Source organism: Egretta garzetta, unplaced genomic scaffold (genome assembly GCF_000687185.1).
Source record: "Egretta garzetta isolate BGI_Z169 unplaced genomic scaffold, ASM68718v1 scaffold356, whole genome shotgun sequence".
Classification (NCBI taxonomy): domain Eukaryota; kingdom Metazoa; phylum Chordata; class Aves; order Pelecaniformes; family Ardeidae; genus Egretta; species Egretta garzetta.
Genome location: NW_009260019.1, coordinates 62,427 through 81,085, shown reverse-complemented (window position 1 = coordinate 81,085; position 18,659 = coordinate 62,427). Strand labels below are relative to the sequence as shown.

The 18,659-nt window shown below is 40.3% G+C and overlaps 1 protein-coding gene and 1 long non-coding RNA gene across 2 annotated transcripts in view; one reads left to right on the top strand and one right to left on the bottom strand.

Annotated features, from left to right (window-relative positions):
* Positions 1-18,659, top strand: part of LOC118452494 — an 82,704-nt gene that overhangs the window by 14,069 nt on the left and 49,976 nt on the right. Inside the window, exon 2 of the long non-coding RNA XR_004842264.1 lies at positions 15,595-15,729. This is a non-coding gene — a long non-coding RNA (uncharacterized LOC118452494). The remainder of the gene's footprint in view (positions 1-15,594; positions 15,730-18,659) is intronic.
* On the bottom strand, positions 1,739-18,428 carry LOC104127947 (protein-glutamine gamma-glutamyltransferase 6). The gene is made up of 12 exons (XM_035896132.1): positions 15,752-18,428; positions 14,678-14,917; positions 14,042-14,160; positions 12,724-12,852; positions 11,305-11,482; positions 10,316-10,451; positions 9,174-9,277; positions 7,844-8,086; positions 6,250-6,594; positions 5,078-5,235; positions 3,242-3,375; positions 1,739-2,051 (listed from the first exon to the last, which is right to left on the bottom strand). The coding sequence occupies exons 1-12, from the start codon at positions 16,035-16,037 to the stop codon at positions 1,898-1,900; spliced, it is 2,226 nt and encodes a 741-aa protein (XP_035752025.1). The 5' UTR covers positions 16,038-18,428; the 3' UTR covers positions 1,739-1,897.

The window sequence follows — 18,659 nt, the reverse complement described above, 5'->3', positions numbered from 1 at the left end:
GCATTCCTGGCTCCACCACTTCACAGGGCCAGTTGCAGTTACGTTCTCTTAGACTCATGAAAAGTTTTGTTTATATGAAAACAGAATGATTTCTTGAGTTCAATGTTCTCTTTTCCTGTGAATTCTTAACATTTCTTACATCCTACAGTTCTAACCACCTGTAAAAATAAAAATTCTTGATATTTTCTTTTTAGTGCTTATTAAAAGGAGTAAACTAGAGCAAAGATTTTTTTTACCACATCTTTTAAAAAGAGTGCTGTGCAACTGCATAAATAATATATCGCTAAAGATTGTATTGTCTTACATATAACACTAGGAATGATACTTTTGCATGTGTGATTGATAGAAGAAGGAGACTTTAGCAAATGGAGGTTTAAGATGTGGATAAAATGTTATGCTCCTGGAAGAAAGGAGATTTTATTTGTACACCTACAATCCTTCTGAGTACCCTTGCTGTGACATCTCTATTTCCTCAAAATATTTTGTGACTTGCATGAGAATTTCCATATATTCCTGCCTCTGTGGTTTTGTCGTAGCTGAATGCAGTGTTATCCAACAAGAAATTTCATGGAAGCTGCTGTTAAAATATCAATTAATTAAAATACAATTTTACGTTAAAATGCCAAATTTATTATCCAGAAGCTTCTTTGGGAGAGGGAGATTGTAGAGATGCAGCCAGTTGAACAAGATTTGGGATTGAACCCATAGTATACGGGATATAAGACGTCTCTTACAGTATATTTTCCTTGTTAAATACCGCCCCACCCTCTTCACCCCCACCCCTCCAGAACCAAATGCTTTTCTTTTCTTTCCTGGTAGAGCCAACTAAAGTAAGTGATAATCGAGGCTGTGTGAGGAGGTGAATTTGTAAGATGTATAGACATGAGAATTTGCATAGCGCTTAACTATAGTGTATCAGGGATAGAAATGCAATGTATTTTGGTCTCAGTCAGGTTGGCTGCGATGATGATTTATCCTTTTATCTTGGGAGAAATTTCATTCATTCATTTAGTTCATCCAGAAAGAAATCTGGGCATTTTGAGGCAGTGGTGCCTATGTGAGGAGCTGTGTGAGTAAATAAATGTATCTTAGTCCAGACGACAGATCATCTATTTACAGTTCAATGATGTTCTGCTTCATTCCTGTTCTCAGGAGCAGCTATCCTAGCCTGTTATCATTTCAGATGCTCTAGTGTTTGTCACTCCTTAGTCAAGGACATGTTTCTTTTATCTGCTTTTGTGCTGTTACTCCTAGTCATTTCTTTGCCAAATATTTCATTATTTATAATTTATCATATGATTAAATCATGATCTGAATAGGGAAACTGTGAATTAAAGAGTATTGTTTAGTGAATAGCTTCTAATTTTTCCAGTCATAAGAAGAGAGTTCTATAGTAACATTGCCATATCTTATTCCTGTATTTTCCTTCTAGTAATTAGATGAAATGATAAATTTAATTCTAGAGTTGAGTTGTGTCAGCTACTTGGATAGTACTTTGGCTGCTACTGAATAAAACTTACATTTAGTGAATTACACTCAATGGAGCTTACAAAACTAGTGGTTTTAAATCGTGTTCCCTGGAAATCTAACTGCTATCATTGCTACAGGCTCTAATGCTGAAAACCATCACAGTTGATCCTTTCCCTCAAGTTAAATTGCATAATGATTTCTACTAGTAATTGTATTTATGAAAGTCCATAAAACAGATTAGGGAATGAAAAAGTTGACACTTTCTTTACAGTATAGTGTATAGTACCTTTTCATTAATTTCTGTTCATATTACTTCGCTTTACTTTGGCTGACTAGTCTGCATTTCTGTGCTCCCAGTCATAGTAATGTATGAACACTGTACCAGTCTCATAGAAGGAGACAAAACTGAACTGATGTACGGGTTGTGTCACTGAGCAGTAGCCACATCAAGCATCACAAATCCCTTAATGTCTGAAAAATGTGCGCAAACCAAATCCACCTGAAGCTGCCTGGTGCCGCTCTTGTAGGGGATGATTTCAAACTGGACTGTTGAGCTCTCCATGGGGGCCATTCTTGCCACACTGAAAGAGAGAATATGTCTGTAAGTTCAAGCAGCTGAAAAATTCTTGCTATCTGCCCTTCAGAGTCCCCAAATCTAAGACAGTATGGAAAGGAAGAGTCAAAGTGGCTGCTGTGTTTGTGTGCTCCTAGCACAGGTGGACATAACCTCCATGTTAACAGCTCCCACAACACTATCCTTGAAGAACTAATCAAGCTATAATGGATGTGGTGGAATAGTCACCGTTCTCAAGCTGTGACAGAGAATTAGGGATTGTATCATGAGGGCAAAACGTATTGAGCACCTGAGGAATGATCAGAAAGGTTATCTTTAGAAGAGCTCAAATCCAACTGCATGTATTACCCCCAATACTTACAACATTTACAGTTCTCTAGATATGCTCATGCTGTATTTCAGTGTGGTAAATATATTTTCCTGTTGATATTATGTCCATAGTTAGAAATTACTCTTGGCCATCCAACACAAGGAGACTGATAGTAGCACCAGGAAACGGAGTGAGTGGGGGAAAAGGGCCTCTCTGCTCTAAGGAGGCATTGAAGCTGAGCAATACCAATGCTGGTAAGGCAAGGTGAGGTTCAAGGTCAGGATCTAGACCTGAATTTTGTATTCAGTGTAAATGAAGCCTTAGTGATTCACATTGTTACCCATTTTTTTGCCATCTTTTTTGTTTTCCTCTCACTGTTTCTTGGTGCTAACTCCCTCAGCATAAATATTTTGAAGACTTTAAAAAATGTTGTTAAAATAATAACCATGGAGGAGATGGAAGAACAATTTCTCACTGGTATGATATCAGTGGACACATTTTTAAGACATTTCATTACAGTATATGTAATATCTTTAGTAATTTAATATCTGAAGGAAACAAGATCATCACTTTCTTTCTTACCCTTCAAGGATTGTTTGGTTTTCCCTTTGCGAACCACAAAAAGAAGGTTTTTACTTTTTTGCCCTTTATATAATTCACTCACTAACTACAGCACTCTGATTTACACTCTGTCATTAAAAGCAGGCCATCTCTCCACTCCCTGACTCCAACAAGTATATGGAAAGTACTGACATGATGGTATTTTGTCCAATACCATGGTGCAAACAAAAGTCATAAGGTTGACAGAATCTTTTAAAAAAACCCCACTTTTATTCCAGATTTCCCACCAAAGTGATTGAGTTAATAGCCAGATAGCATTCACGTACTTGATTCTGAGTTGCTCTTTGAGCAGGCCGCTACCTTCTGCTCTCAGCATGCAGTCTGTCACCACTTCAGACAGTGGGTTGGTAAAGGTGACCTGCACATTAACAGCCTTGTGTACCACTGTTGGACCAAGGACCTACGGGAGAAAACATTCTGCTCAGCCGCAGCGTTAGTCTCGCTTCTTTCTCATGTTTTTTTCTTTTCATTCCCATTGCAAACCACTTACCCTCTTAGGATTTCCTGGACAGGAAGGAGCCAGGAGTTGATACATGTGCATATTTTTGGGTATCAGAGTTCAGGCTTGAATCAAATATTCAGTGTGGCTGAGAAAGAACAAACGACTGTAGAATCTACCATTTCGTCCTAACTTTTAAACTAGGTCAGTGTACAGTGTTAGGTATAACACGATATACAATACTTATCAGAGTGAGAACAGAATGAGAATGCAAGTATTAACTTGGCATATATGGCTAACTACTGTAGGCAGTTTAAGTCAAATTAGCTTTAGTTAGGCTAAATGAAAGGTTTAGGATTAGAAAAAATTGGAGGTATGAGACAGAGGTGAATTGTGGCACCTCAGGTAAAAAAAATAGAGTGCCAAGTAGCAAATAAGCATATTCATCACCTTATTTTGACTGAGATAAAGTAGAATTGGCATATCTTATTATCTTTGTAGATAATGTAATACTGATTAACATAGTGGAGAAGTCCAGCATGCCAATTGCATTTCTCTATTATTTACTGTATGTTTATACAGAAGTTTCAATCAGCAGAAACATAAACCCTTCTTGAAACTTAGTCTCTGAATCGAAGTAATTAAATTCAGGTGCCTGCCCTGCATAAGCTGACTGTAATTTGCATGATACAGCACAGAAGGCTTTTTTACAAAGTCTCACTAGAACTTGGTAGTCAGAAATCACAAAAATCCAAACTGTTTATTCCTGTAACCTTGCTTTTCCTGTATGCTATTGACGGAGTGGTTTGGGATAGCTGATCTAGTCTGGAGGCTCTGAAAGACACTGCAAATTACCATACTCCCTCTATGCTGTTTACAGTACAGTAGGCAGATAGCGTTTGATCCCATGTCTGATACAGCATGTGAACGTGCTGAACTGTCCAAAACAAGTTAAGCCAGTTTATGTGGATGCGATGGGTCATGCAAACCCAGGACTGTCCCTAGGAAGACATTGTGCATGGTCTTCCCTGTAGACTAAGACTTGCTTTTTACCCATTGGACAACATTTGTCAGAAGTTAGTCTTAAGTGGAAAAAACCCCATCCAGTTCTAATTATTAATCATGTTGGAAGATGTTACAGAAAGGTGAAAAGTGCCACTTTTCCTGGTAAGATGAAAGAACTTCCTTGAGTATTAGTAATAAGGAGCCTCACAGCCCCAGGCATTATCAGCTAGTCCGTGAAGATGTCTTTGGTAAAATCCGGCTTCCAAAATAAACTGGAAGAGAATGATCAGACTTCCCTGACAAAAGTGGAGGCCTAGATACGGACTAGATCTCTCTGTCTCTCTCTGTTTCTCTCTGTCTGTCTGTCTCTCTGAAGATAACCTTACCTTGTAACCCTCGTAACACTGCGAACTTGCCATGTCAACAAGAACTGTCAAGAACACCATAACACAGCTATGCCTTGGGAAGGTTTGCTTTTCCTTAGTGTATTTAATTTCACTTGTGTCATATGGCCTATTACTAGAGCAACAAGATCAAATCACCCTCAGGCATGATTTCACTTCCCACAGTCCTTCCCATGAGGAATAAATGAAGTAAGGATTCTAGTTGCTTCTTCTCAACACATCTCTCTAGGGACACAACACAGGTTAGCTTTTACCTTGATGGTGAGAAAAGGATCCTGAAGTAAAATATCTTTCTCCACTAGAAGTGAGGCTCCCTGTTTGGTTTCACACACAGCAGTTACTAGTATCTTCCTGTCATCCATCAGAGAGTTTTTGTATCGGGAATAGGAGATCGTGAATGAAATCTCTTTCACTGGAATGGAAATAGAAACAGATTTTCCCCCTCTTCTTTCTTCTGTGTCTAAGTACCGGCTGTCTGTAATATATCCGTATTTTAAGAAGCAAGGATGCTATCACCTTGGGGCTGTCCATTTGTGGGTGTTGACAGCCAACAGACAGGAATGATGCTCATAGGTGGCATCTACTTAGATTCCCATCAAACACTAAATGATCAGGTACAGTTCGGTAGCTGGACAGTTCTGAGGATGGATATACGTGGCAACCCCTGCTGGTGGGTTTTCATTTATCTGAAGCTGGGCATTTACTGCTCCTTCCTTGCAAAGAAGGCAGAATTGAAAAGATGGGTTGGTTTAAATGCCCGTGCTGGTGCAGCTGTTCAGCCTCTGCCTTAAATAGGGTGCACGGTCACAGTCTCTGTGCCAGTAAGGAAGGCAATGAATCTCAGTACACTGAGAAAAAATGTTCATCTACTGCTGGAACAGTGGAAAGAATTATAATGGGCTGTGTATTAGCTTGAGAGGGTAGTCATGTCCATCTGGGCTACACATCTCCTTTTGCAGCATGGTCCCTACAAAGGTAGGGACCAGACCTGCAGACACCACTGTCTGCAGGTAGTGTAGCTCTTAACTGCAGTCTGTAGTTGCTGTCTCCTACTGCTGCAAAGGAGGTAGGCTTATGTTTCCCCCTTTAATCCATCTTTATGCTTTGCTGGGGAGCTGGTAGCTGAGGAGTCACCAGTGTATGTCTCTTAGTTGTTCTCTCTGAGCAAAAAAGGTCATAATGTGGAACTAATAATGGCTGTGCTGGGTCAGACAAAAGGTCACCCAGCTCAGTATCCTGCCTGACAGTGCCCAAAAGCAATTGCTTAAGACAGGGCAAATACATATATGTTTCTCTTCCCCTGAATAGCCTTAATCTCCAGCTGTTTGCAGGTCATGCACTTCTTGAGACATTCATTATTTCTATGTGATTTCATCACAAACCAAAGCTATGTCTTGTCCTAAGCGGTGATAAAATTAAAATTTACCTTCTTCAGATCCAAGTTTAACAGACTTAGACAACTGCAAAATCTCTGCTTTCGGTTTTCTTGTGTACAGAATGGCTGAAGCCCTCAGTTTAACCTTTACGGTCTTGAAATCTGAGATCAAGTTCCTGAGTGCCAAGGTAAGGAGGATATCCTGGCCAATTACAGGAGGTGCATCAAGGATCAGCTTCCCTGAGATACTGGGGTTTTGTGCAGGCTGTGTCACATTTTGTCTCCATGCTATTGAAGATCGTCTTCTAGGTCTTGTAATTTTGGTTCTTTTCCCACTGCTTCTCACACCAAGCAGCTTCAGTGCTTTTTTATACACCTGCCTTTCTTTCAGGGATCCTGCTTTGAAAAATAATATGGTCAGACATCTCATGCATGCTGGATATAGTGCAATGGAGCCATAATTGCTCTCAGTAAATACAATTTAGGAAAGCTGAGGAGGGCAAAGGTACACAAGAGGAGAAAGTGAGGTCTAACCTAAATGCTAATTTTGACTGTTGTGGTTTAACCCCAGTTAGCAACTAAGCCCCACACAGCTGCTTGCTCACCCTCCCCGCCCCTGGTGGGATGGGGGAGGGAATCAGCAAAAAAAAAAAGTAAAACCCGTGGGCTTTCATAAAGACAGTTTAATAAAACAGCAGAGGAAGAAATAATAATAATAACAACAACAACAACAACAACAACAACAGTAGTAGTAGTAATAATATATTCTTCAAAATAAGTGATGCACAATGCAATTGCTGACCATCCGCTGACTGATGCCCAGCCCGTCCCCAGCAGTGATCGATGCCCCCAGCCAATGTCCCCCAGTTTCTATACTGAGCATGAGGCCCTATGGTCTGGAATAGCCCTGGGGCCAGTTGGGGTCGGCTGTCCTGGCTGTGCCCCTTCCCAGCTCCTTGTGCCCCTGGCAGAGCAGGGGAAGCCAAGAAGTCCTTGACTAGGCTAGGCACTACTTAGCACCAGCTAAACCATCAGCGTGCTATCAACATTCTTCTAGTACTAAATCCAAAACACAGCGCTATGCCAGCTGCTAGGAAGAAAATGAACTCTGTCCCAGCTAAAACCAGGACACTGGCACAAAAGCAAATGAATATACATGGCCATGAAGGATGGAAAGTAAAACCTGCCTGTCTGCTTCAGCTGGCTGTTCATGAGCACCTCTTAGAAGCTGTGAGCAGTAGAAAGGTAACTCCTGGGAGAGCTCAGTTTTGCATAAGCTGGGGCAGTTGCCATCTGCTCTGAAATTAAGGAGGGTGAAAAAGTCCTTTTGCAGAAATTCTCCCCAAACCAGAATGGCTATTGCTGCCTGTCATAACAAATGTTCTCACCAACTGATCAGAACAGCTAGGACAGAACGTTTTACAGAAGTAGCTTTGACTTTGTATTGAATACATTAGTATTCCTTCAAGAGCCACAAAGGCCATATTGAATCACTGTCAGCTGACAATGAGCCCTAAGACTGAAAATTCACAATTACTTTGCTCCAGAAGGAGTAAAGCAATAAGTCAGTGCTCTATCCGACAAAGGCCTACATTCTTTTGACTTCTGACCATCAGTGGCAAGAAAACTGTAACAAAAAATTTACCTTCTGGATATTTGTAAGTATCAGTGATATCCACACGGGAGTTGGTGCCCACTGCTTTGGTGCTGATAAATTTTCCAATCTTCTTAGTATCAGAATAAATTCTCTCTTTTCTTTTGTTGTTATAGTGAATCCAAGTAACATAGTCAGCATTCACTGCTGCAAACACAAATGAGCTGTCATAATCCAGGTTCACATCCCCTTCCTTAATGGCTCTAGTGGAGGCAGGACCACACTGATATATACCTATATTAGAGAGAGGGAGAAGTTAAATATCTGCGAAAGATATTATTGCGAAAGAACACAAATCCTCATGCTGACAGCGAGGTAGTCGCTCCAAAGACATGTTTGGATAAAGTCCATTGTTTCTACGTCTGTGCATTCTAGTAACATCATGTCCAGAGATTCCACATGCACAGAGGAGGTTATAAGGCTAATAACGTGTTGGGAGAGCTAACACTTTTTATGATGTGTGCTATGTGAAATGTTCTAACCCTTCAAAGCTTGCAAGGCTGCATGCTAAGCTGTCTAGTGAAAAGAGAGAGGATGGGAGCTGAGTCAGAAGTACAATCAGACTTATGAGATGGGAGTGATCAATACTGTATGTGCGTTGAGAAGAACCAGGAAGCTAAATCTGGTAAACTTAGTAGTGGGGAATGAGAAGCGGTTTATCTGGGGTTCCGTGCATTTTAAATGGCCAAATAAATGAATCTTTTGATGGAGGTCATCAAACTAGATTAATGAAGTTGTGTCTGTATTAGTAAATAAAACCAAGGCCAAAGTGTGAACCCAAGTGCTGGCCACTGGTCATCCACACTGTTTACTTGCTAGCAAGCTTCTTAGTGTGTTTTTTTTTTCTCATCTCCTGGTATCTGACCTGGAGCAAAGTGAAAACACCCAACCTTTCCCCCAGGCCCCACTCCAACTTTATCAAAATGCATAATGCCAAAATAATTAGGACCAATGCATTGACTGATTGCCTGTGTCGGTTATGTCTTCTGATCACTATTGCTGCCTACTAGTCCTAGAATAGATTCAGAAAAGTAGGGGATGAGATTACAGAGACAGAGAGCTCTGTAAAGTGAGTGTCATCCTCCCCTCTCTTCCCCCCCCCCTTCCCAATTTTCTCTTGGGGAATTTGCATGCTGGTAGGCAATCCAGAGGCTGACAGAAAAGCAACCTACCGGAGACTGATATGGGTATTGCTTTCCTTGTGCACCTGAATTAATGCTACATCTACAGAGAGTAGATAGAAAAGAGTTATCCTGAAATTTCAGTAGCAGTCTTTAGGAGTAACAATATCTACAGCTTTTTGTATTTCCCACAGTATTACCTTTGCTTCTTTCCTGGGGTGTTGCATCCAGAACCTGCCATCCATCATAAAAAGAGCCAAGATCTCTTCTAATGAACCAGCTTTCATTCCAGACATGGAAATTCCTGTAAGGAAGGCAGAACAGGGAATCCCTGATTCATACAGTTAATTTTATATTGAAAGATTTGATACATTTCTGGTGCAGTGCAAGAAATAACCCTAGTTGAGTGAATGAAAACTACTCTGTGGAGAGACCAGCTGCTGACTCCTTTCTTGAGTGCCTCTTTCCCCTTCTTTGCCAGCTTTTTGTGTTCAGATCTCTGAGAAATGTTAGGATGTTACAAAAAAAGTAATGTTAAAAGGAAAATAATTCATTGCAAAGTCAAGTATTCGATTCTGGACATTCCAGACAAACATACTGTACAGCCAAAGTTCTCCTGCACACATTGCTATTTGTTGGTATTTAAGTCACCATTGCTTTCTACTTCATGACACCTTTGTCCCGTTCAGTCCACATGGTATAGGGTGCCTGGTGACTGCAACACTGATGGATGCAGTACAACATACATGTGCAGTGTGATAGTTTCTGTGCACTTGTTTGTCAAAAGCGTAATTTTTAACAGCTTCTCTGAGGTGAAAGAAACAGCATGATCTCCTAAGGGATGGGATAAAAATTTTTCTCAGGCTGCATTAAACATATTACCTTTACTTTGGTAACCTCTCAGAATTGTGCAAGGGATGTATAATGGTAATCATGAAAGACTGAGACAATCAACAGGAACTAGGTCTAAAACTTATGGGCTTCTGAGAGTGCTCTGCTTTAGGAATTGAGGGACAAGCTGATACAATTTTTGTGCAAGAGGTTAATCACTCTTCAGCTTTTTTTTGAAAAAAATAAACTTTCATTCAGTAGAGACAAGATTAGCAGTTATATTTTCAAATTATATGTTGAATAACAATGGTACAAAGTGTCTCCTCTGTTAATTCTTCAGAATGATGAAACTGCCTACATATTGCATTTCTGAACACTGTTGATTCTTTGGTAGGGGGTTTTATATCACAGGGAGCATGAGGTTGGGGATGTTCTTCGGGAGCATGATTCTAGATCTTTTCATTAGAGGAGAATATAATGGAAGAAATATTAAGAAAGAAATTATATTTACCACACACTGTCTTCAGTCAAGTGCAGGGTTTTTCCAGAAATGTCAACGTACTTATCAATACTCAGATTTATATTCCTGTCATGGGCAGAGTTGAAGTTTGTAATGACACGAGTAGGTATTCCCAAGCATCTCAGAACTGCAATACAGAATACCATTAAAGTACTGTAAACCTATTTTACAGACATTTAGAAAGTATTTTTCTGTTTCTCTTGGCAAAGCAGTCTAGTGTATATGTTTTCAGTGGGGAAACAAACCCTTAGAGTCTTCCCTCTCAGATATGATGCAAGTCACAGTCATTGTGCACAATTGCTTAGAAGCCAGTTCCACTCACATGACATTCTTAGTTGCCATGTTCTTTTTAAGGAGACTTAGATTCACCCATTTATTTTAATCTTTCATTCTTCATCCTGGTCTCTCTCCCATTTTTTTCCTGTGTTTGTTTCTCTGTTACCTACTTCCCCCCCCCTCTTCCTCTCTGAGGTATATGTCTCGATTGCATTGGTTTTCCTTTGTATTTTCCCCAAAGTGTCTCTTGTCTCTCAGAGCAGCTCTGAATGGAAACTGCTTAAGATGAAATGCTTTTCCGAACTTGTAGCTCCCTAGACAGGTCCTCAGAATTGTGATTTGGTTTTGTGTCACCAGTAGGCAAGACACAACAGTAGAAAACTGGCATTGTGAGGAGACAGACTTAAAAGAGCACTGTTTTTCTTTGAATCCTAGCTTTGAATCAGGAAACCTTGCTCTTTTCACCAGTCCAGCCTGGCAGACTGCTTTGCATTTTGTTTGATGACTCACAAAACTGGGGTGCAGTATTACAACCTATGGCTGTTTAAAAGAGAAGAAAATAACCCTTCATGCATGGAGAGCATAGGTTCTTCACTCTCTCTGTGAAGGCTGAAACAGCTTCAACAATAATGTCTCAAAGTTAAAACTACAGGAATTCTACTAAGCTTCCTTTCTGATAGCATTCTTCATCCCTTCACATGTACCTGTGCACGTTACTCCTGCAAAGACCCAGCACTGGCCATACCGGACAGGTTTGTATCTCCCCCTGTACCACTTTCGAAGGATGGTCACACTTCCACTCCACTGCAAGGGGTTGGTTCCTGAGCAGTACTTTCCATTCCACTTCCCTTCCACTACTCCTTTTTCATCATTGCTGTTAACCTGTAAGAGTCGTCCTCATTAGAGAATTAAAGTATTTACAGAAAAAGGGAGAGAGAAATAGGCAGAAATTACCCTGTTTGTACCACTGTTCTCATTGGCTGAGTGGTGGGACATAGTATTTGAATCTTAGATGGAATTTTGTCTGCTCAAGTGCAACAATTGGATCAAAGCCGGATCAGATTGTAGAGTGTGATGACTCAAAACTACCTTGCTTTTCAGGTCAGATGTTCCCAAATGTACTGACTGCCAGCCTATTTAAATTTTCTCTGTTTCACTGAGTAATTTCACCTCCTTGTATGTCATTATACTGGTACACTGTGTATTGGTTCACATTCTCAAGCGATTTATGGAAGCCTCAGGAAGTACATTTTTTCTCTGAATGTGCACTTGTTGCAAATGTGCATATAGCACATATAGCTTGATCAAACTTGTGCTTGTATATATTTGTGCACATACATTTTAGAGGCCTGTTGAAGTGTCATGTATGGTTGTACAGAAACCAGTAAGTTCTTTGTAATGATTTTTTTTTCTTAAGTATTCGTACTTTTAGTAATTTTGTACGTCTAGGTAGAGTTATTTGCTTCATGTTGAAATTGAAATTGCCTAAAGTGAGTGCTGTCTAAAAGAGCGAAAAGATCATAGCTATAAAGGAGGAATCTCAGGTAAGGAATGTGGTAAGGCATGTATTATTTATAAAGTGGAAAACTTCTCAGTTGCCTAGTTGTGCATTTTTGTGTTTGTGAGGATGGGGGTGTGTTGTGAAGATGTAACTATTTGTTGAAGGAAATGCATACAGGCCTCACTGAATTAATCCCCCTTAAGTGAAGAATACTAAATACACACATTAAATGCAGCCATACCAAGACTGGTATTCCAAAATATATCATGTTTCTCTTTGTGTTTGAAAAAAATCATCAAATGATTTCAGAATGGACACAGGCTTTCCGAATTAGTGAAAAGATCTAATGGACTGAAAATCTGTTAGGAAAATACATCTGAGATTCAACGTCCCCCAAAAGTTCTTGGAAAAATTCCTTCAGTTATGAGCAAACTTTTGGGAAGAAGGTAAATTAAACTTTTGGGGTATTTTTCCTTGAGAATAAATTTCCATTTTATCCCTTCTGTAGTATTTTTTGCAGAAAAGTTAGCTACTCCTATAAAGCATTGAGGCATTCACAGTAAAGTATCGGTGTCTTTGTTCGTAGGTGCATTGTACAGCTGTAACTAATTGATCACTTTACCATAGCACTGATAACCCTGCTCACGTAGATAGGATTGTTTCGGTTGGATACATCAACAGCTGGATCTTGGCGGTGGTTCAGGCTTCGATCCAGTATCGCCAAAGAGATATCAAGGATATCCTCTTCAAACTGAAATCAAAGCAAGCAATGTATTCAAGGCTAATTTCATAAATAAACCCAAGGATAAACTCCCCACCTATTTTCCTTCTCCTGGCACAATAGGGTGATGTTGGTAATACAGGCCTATTCTGTACTGTTAAAGAAAGTAGGGCCAAGAAGAAAGCATAAGCAGTAGGCTGTTGACTCTCCGTAGTATTTTAAAGGCAGCACGGTTATGAGCATGGTTTGGGGCCATAGCTACTAGCACTCAGGAAGACATCATGTGGCCTGATGAAATGGACAAGACCACTGCAGGTCCAGCTCAGCAGGCTCCGCACCTTCCCACATCCTGTCATGCCCCTGCAGGTGCCCTTCTGTTACGAAAGCGTCACTCTGATGGGCTGCCTTCACTTTATTATATCAGATGATCTGAACGGAAAGAAACCCACAAAAATCATTGCTGTGGATTAGGGTCCCAGAGGCATTGTGCTGGGCCCAGAGAATGCTGAATGGATGTGGTCAGGCAAGGATGCTGCTTGACCTCTGAGATGGAAAACAGATCTGGCCTTGTTTCATTTATTAGTGTAAAAGTAGCCACAGTGATCAGGAGGATTAATAGAAATGCTGTCTGTGCAACTGCTGGTGCAGTTGTAAGGCATGGAGTGGTCGGGAATGGTTCTGACTGGCCCAACAAGTTGCAGGAGAGCTATGTGACTACAGATGGGCTGCCGCTATGACTGTATTTGTAGCAGTTATGCTTACAAGGCCAAACTGATTTTCAAAAATTCCAACTTGAGTTGTTTCAGCTTAGTAGATTTGGGATATCCTTTCAGTGTCTTCTGCCCCCTTACTGAGCCAACTGTGTGAATACTTACATGTGCTAGCCTCACAGTACCTAGAGGTTAATAGTGGAATGGCTTCTTTTGCCCTTTTCAAGGGTCAAGAAACAGGTAGAATTTCACCAGTTTGTGTAATAGGCAAAAGAAAACTAAAATTGTGTTTTGTTTCTTTTATTTCTGTACTAGGACATGCCAGACAGGGGAAATTATCCTGTTGCTGCTGTAATGTATTGATAAGTGAGACGTATATCTGCAAGAAAATCATAAGTGAGAGAGGAACATGGAACTCTCATACTGAGAGATAATGATTCTCTCTCTTCTGGGGTCTATTTACCCACTGTTCTTATTTTCAAAGTTCTGGAATAGGTGATGCTGTTTACCTGTCCATAGTTCCAGGCTTCTTGTTGAATATATTTTTCCAGCCCCTGAAATATGATTCCGCTATCATTCAGGACATACTCCTGTCGCTCCTTTTCATTAGCCATGTAGACATCATCATCTAGAAGCAGAATGAGACACGCTGGCTGAAAGGAAAGTTGGTTTGCTGTAACTGAAAATCACACTTCAAGGGGATTTCTAGGGAACACATCAGACTGCCTGTGCATTCAGGCTTAGGACTCCCTGCTATAACTCTGTAATAATTTATATTGAATAAAATAAGCATGATGTTCCTTTGGGGGGAACTGACTATGCTCCCGTCCCTTCACTAATCTCAGAATGTGTCTTACTGGTAGATATTGCTCAGTTTACAACTGAACACAAGGATCAGAGGGGAAAAAAAATGACAGAATTAATACTTGGAGTATTTCCTGCCTCTGATTTTTCATTCTACAAGCAAGAGGCTGGATATTTGATGCATTGCAGCACTGAAGGGGCAAAAACTTGATCCTTGATATTGAGCAAAAAAAAGTAATCTTTCTGTAGCTGTGGCTATCAGATACATGCTTTATGGTGACACCCAGATTTCCTGACTGAGACAATTAGGTATTTGAAGGACATGATAAATCAAAACGTACTTGGACACCAGGGATTGAAGAGTAGCACAAACTGGCCCAGGAGTGTTGAAGAGACCTTGTTCCCAGAAACGATCTGGAGTCTGAGTTTGTATCGTCCAATGACAGCATTGGCTGGGCTGAATATCGTGAAGTTCATGCAGCCGGGCTCACTGGGCTCTTGGGTTGCGCTCCAGCCACTGGCACCCTCCTCAGAAAGGTTAAATATGGCCTTGGTCTGCTGTGATTCTGCTGGAGATGGCCCTGCCAGAGGGAACAGGGACAGAAATTCTGAATGACATTGTGGGTGATAAACTTGGGGTCAGTGATGATCTCAATTCCATATTTTTTTTTAATGACTACATTGAAAGACTGTGGCTTATCAGATAAAATGCTTATTTGATGTAAACTAGCTGCACTCCAATCCATAGAATCATACTATGCAGCCCTCTGTATTTTGTGCACAACCCAGTAAAGGTGAGTACACCCATAATAATTCTAGAGAAGTGAGGAGGCAAGCCTGTTGTCCTGAAAACCTGACAGTTCAAAAGTATGTAGGCAGGATGGGTGACACATTTCAATACACATTTCATTAAGAGCTAGCAGCTGCCTGGAGAATTTTTTTGAGAAGCCTTTTGGGAAGATACAGATAGGAGTCTTATGAAGGGGGCGTGGGTGTGTGTGTGTCATGTAGACTGCTCTAGTAATAGGGAACACATGAAGTTAATTGAGGGGAGTTTAAACAGGTGAAGTAGAGAGTCAGGAGGGGAGACAAATGGGGGATGATGGTCTGAGAGAGGTGGAGTTGCAAAATGTTCAGCGATCACAGAATGAGGACAACTTGCAGTGTTGCAGGTAGATCCTTAGGGGTAGAGATACAGGCTTGTTTTTAGAATAATACCTTGCTACTAATTATGACCTTAACTGTCTATTGCCTTAAGGTACGGATTGGACTTAAAAATGGGAGCTCCTAAGCCTAAAAGGGCAATGAATGATGGCTCCTTAACGATTTGGGAATGGACCACGAAGAGCTGTGAGGCTCTATTGTTTTGGAGCTGGAGTGTCTTGGATGTGAGGTGAGTGACATGGGGAAATTACCTGTGCTTGCAATAAAGGTGAAGTTGTCCCCAGATTGCACTGTTGTTTGGAGGTTCAGAGTGATGCCGAAGGCCTGTCCTCTCCTCAAGATTGCTTCTGTGCTGCTGTAATCAGAGGTGTGATGAGCAGCTTTATTTAGTTTAGATTGCCAATTGACATTTTTGATTTTCAGGGCTAGAAAGACACAAGGCAAGTTAATTGAAAGCATTCTTCCTTCAAACTTGTAGATTTTTTTCAGCTTATCTAAAGTAGTAATTTTATTATATTTATATATAGCTGGAGTCATATGTTTTAGGAAAGCAGAAAAATCCACTGTTATTAAAAACTGCAAACTAAATAATAACTTAGAGGAACAGCTAAACTATCATTTCTGCATGCATCTTTTAGAGACAGAAAAAACACCTGTTCAAAGAATTCTTCTTTGATTTAAAAAAAAATAAAACCCTGTTTAGTTAAGACTTTGTTAAAATTTGAAGAGACTGTTCTATTCTACCGTGTTCCTGCTCTTTTTCTGTGGGGATCTCTAGTTCCCAGTGTGCTTTACAGGTGTACAGAAAGAAGTATTAGACTTGATCCTGGAAACAGTGTATGACAGATGATGAATAGAAAGCTAGTATCTTCATTGTTGAACTTGCACATTATCTTCTCACATATCTCATATCTCATTTGATTAATAGTCTTGTTGCTTGAAGCTGGGTGTTATTTCACACACTGTTGGAAAAAGATAACCAGCAGAGGACAGATGGTAGGACTAGGAGTAGCGAATCTTGAGCTGGTGCTAGGGGTTGGTCTAGTGTATCACGATAGGTTGCCTACTATTGAAAATGGGACACTGAGGCACAGATTACAGAGGCTTTCAACCTTTTTTGTTCCTCAATTAAAAAACCAACAACAACAAAAAATACAGAAAAAATACAGATCCCTCTATGAACACGTGATTGAGAAGTGCCTTTCCCCAATATGATATTCCTGAGGAATTTCATTTGAAGAAAATTTCCTGCCACGACTAGAGCATGGTAACCCTTTGCAGACTAATGATACTATGAGCAACACTTCAATCATTTCACTGAACTTGGTTTAGCACCACCTTGAATCACTTGGAATGAGGTTCATATCCAAGGGAATCCGTAGGGTTCTATCACAGAAATAAAGAGGGCGGGATTTGAGTTTTCTGCTGGATTTGCAGCACAGAATTACATTCTGTGAAGTTTTGATGTAGTCATTGTGCTCATTTTTCAGCTTTTTGGAAGAAATGTGAATATGCACGGGTGGCTCTGAGGCTGCAGTAAGGGCCTGGAGCAAGCTGCTTTCCTATAGTCTGTGAGCATAAACATGTTTGAGTACTTTCAATTAAGTGAAGGGACTTGTTTCAGATATGTCACCTGGAGGGAAAAAAATTCCATTGCTTGGCGTGTGATGTTTGAGTCACATGATATAAAATGTCTGGAAAGTTTCTCTCTTGCATCATCACTTTATTTTCCTGACTTAAATATGTTTAATTGAAAAGAATCTATAGAAAACAGCATTCCTAATTTCAAGTTCTCTAATTTAAGAGGAAATTAGAATGTGTTTCTGAAGGGCACTTGGGCTCAGGGTTTGAAAAGTTACCCTTGCAACACTTTACCCGTGTATATCCTACCACTGTGTATCCTGAACTGTGCAAGATAAATGTCCGGGCTCTTCAGGGCAAGGAGCGTGCACATCATTAGTTGTACAGTGATGCAGATAACTAAGAGCATTTTGCATGTCTGCAAATAAAAATGTAGCACATATAGGATTTAATAGCAACTGCGTCATGGGTTTGTTACCAGCGGCACTCTGATGTTTCAGGAACTAAACAGTGCTGCAAAGACTGTCAGTGGAATGTACGGGCAAAGACAAGATGTACAACAAAGTAAGAGGGGGCACCTGGAGATGTACGAAAGATAAAGAAGGCAGTGGCTAGCATTGGTTAACTCTAAGAATTTACTGCATTAATAGTTTGGTTTGCCTTGCAAAGCCCACAGTTACACAGGCATTTCTAGTGAATATGTGCAGGAGATCAGCAAAAAAATGGTTTATATATTGGGCAAGAGCACAGTAAAGCCTGATACCAGTCTTTTGTCCGGTGTACTTCAAATTTCCCCATGTTTAGATCTTCACATTTCAATTTAAATCTTACGATTTCTTTTTCTGCTCTCTGTTGGAAAAACATATTTTCAATAATCCTGTCAACGTACAATTGGACAAACTTCTGAAAATTTGTTTGGGTAAGTGTTTATTCTCTAACGGATAGATGTTGGGAGCATGCTCATAAGCAAAAGTCTGCAGAATTGGTGATCGCTGCTGAAAATGCTGATCATTATGCACACAAGGTTCATCTTTCCTCTGACAGAAAGCTGAAGCTATAACAGAAAAAAATCCTTAGGCTAAATTGTAGATAGGCTCTGCGTGTGTGTATTACATGACACGTCTTTCTAACTAGAGATATTTCCAGTCATCACGAGAGTGAGAGCAAGTGCAACATAATACACAGCTATTGGGATTGCATTTGAGAAAGCAGCACACAGGCTAACATCGCCGCTCTGTAGGGAGGTGAATGTGGGAGTCCAGAGGCCATCAACTGATCTGTCTGAGGCCAGACATCAATTCGATATCAGAGAGGGATTAGAGCCTGGGACTGCTATGTGGCAGTTTGATGCCCGAATCACTACCCAACCGTGTTGATTAGGTGGCTGCAAAAGCACTGTATAGAGTAGTTAATGCATATGATAGAAAAATATTTTTCTGAGGTACAGGAAAAAAGAATGTTCAAGATGATATTAAAAAAAAATAAATAAATCAGTCCTCGTAGAATAACCCATAAATGCATTTAACCAAACAAGGGCTACATTGCCAAGAGATCCCCTAGATGCAATTTATCCCGTTT

Excerpts from the sequence above, each read along its gene's own strand:
- LOC104127947 (XM_035896132.1), bottom strand. The coding sequence starts at position 16,037 with ATGACTCCAGCTATATATAAATATAATAAAATTACTACTTTAGATAAG. Across the intron at positions 3,376-5,077 it reads ATCCTTTTCTCACCATCAAG|GTCCTTGGTCCAACAGTGGT; the intron begins GTAAAAGCTAAC and ends TTTCTCCCGTAG. Across the intron at positions 2,052-3,241 it reads AAAGAGCAACTCAGAATCAA|TGTGGCAAGAATGGCCCCCA; the intron begins GTACGTGAATGC and ends TCTCTCTTTCAG.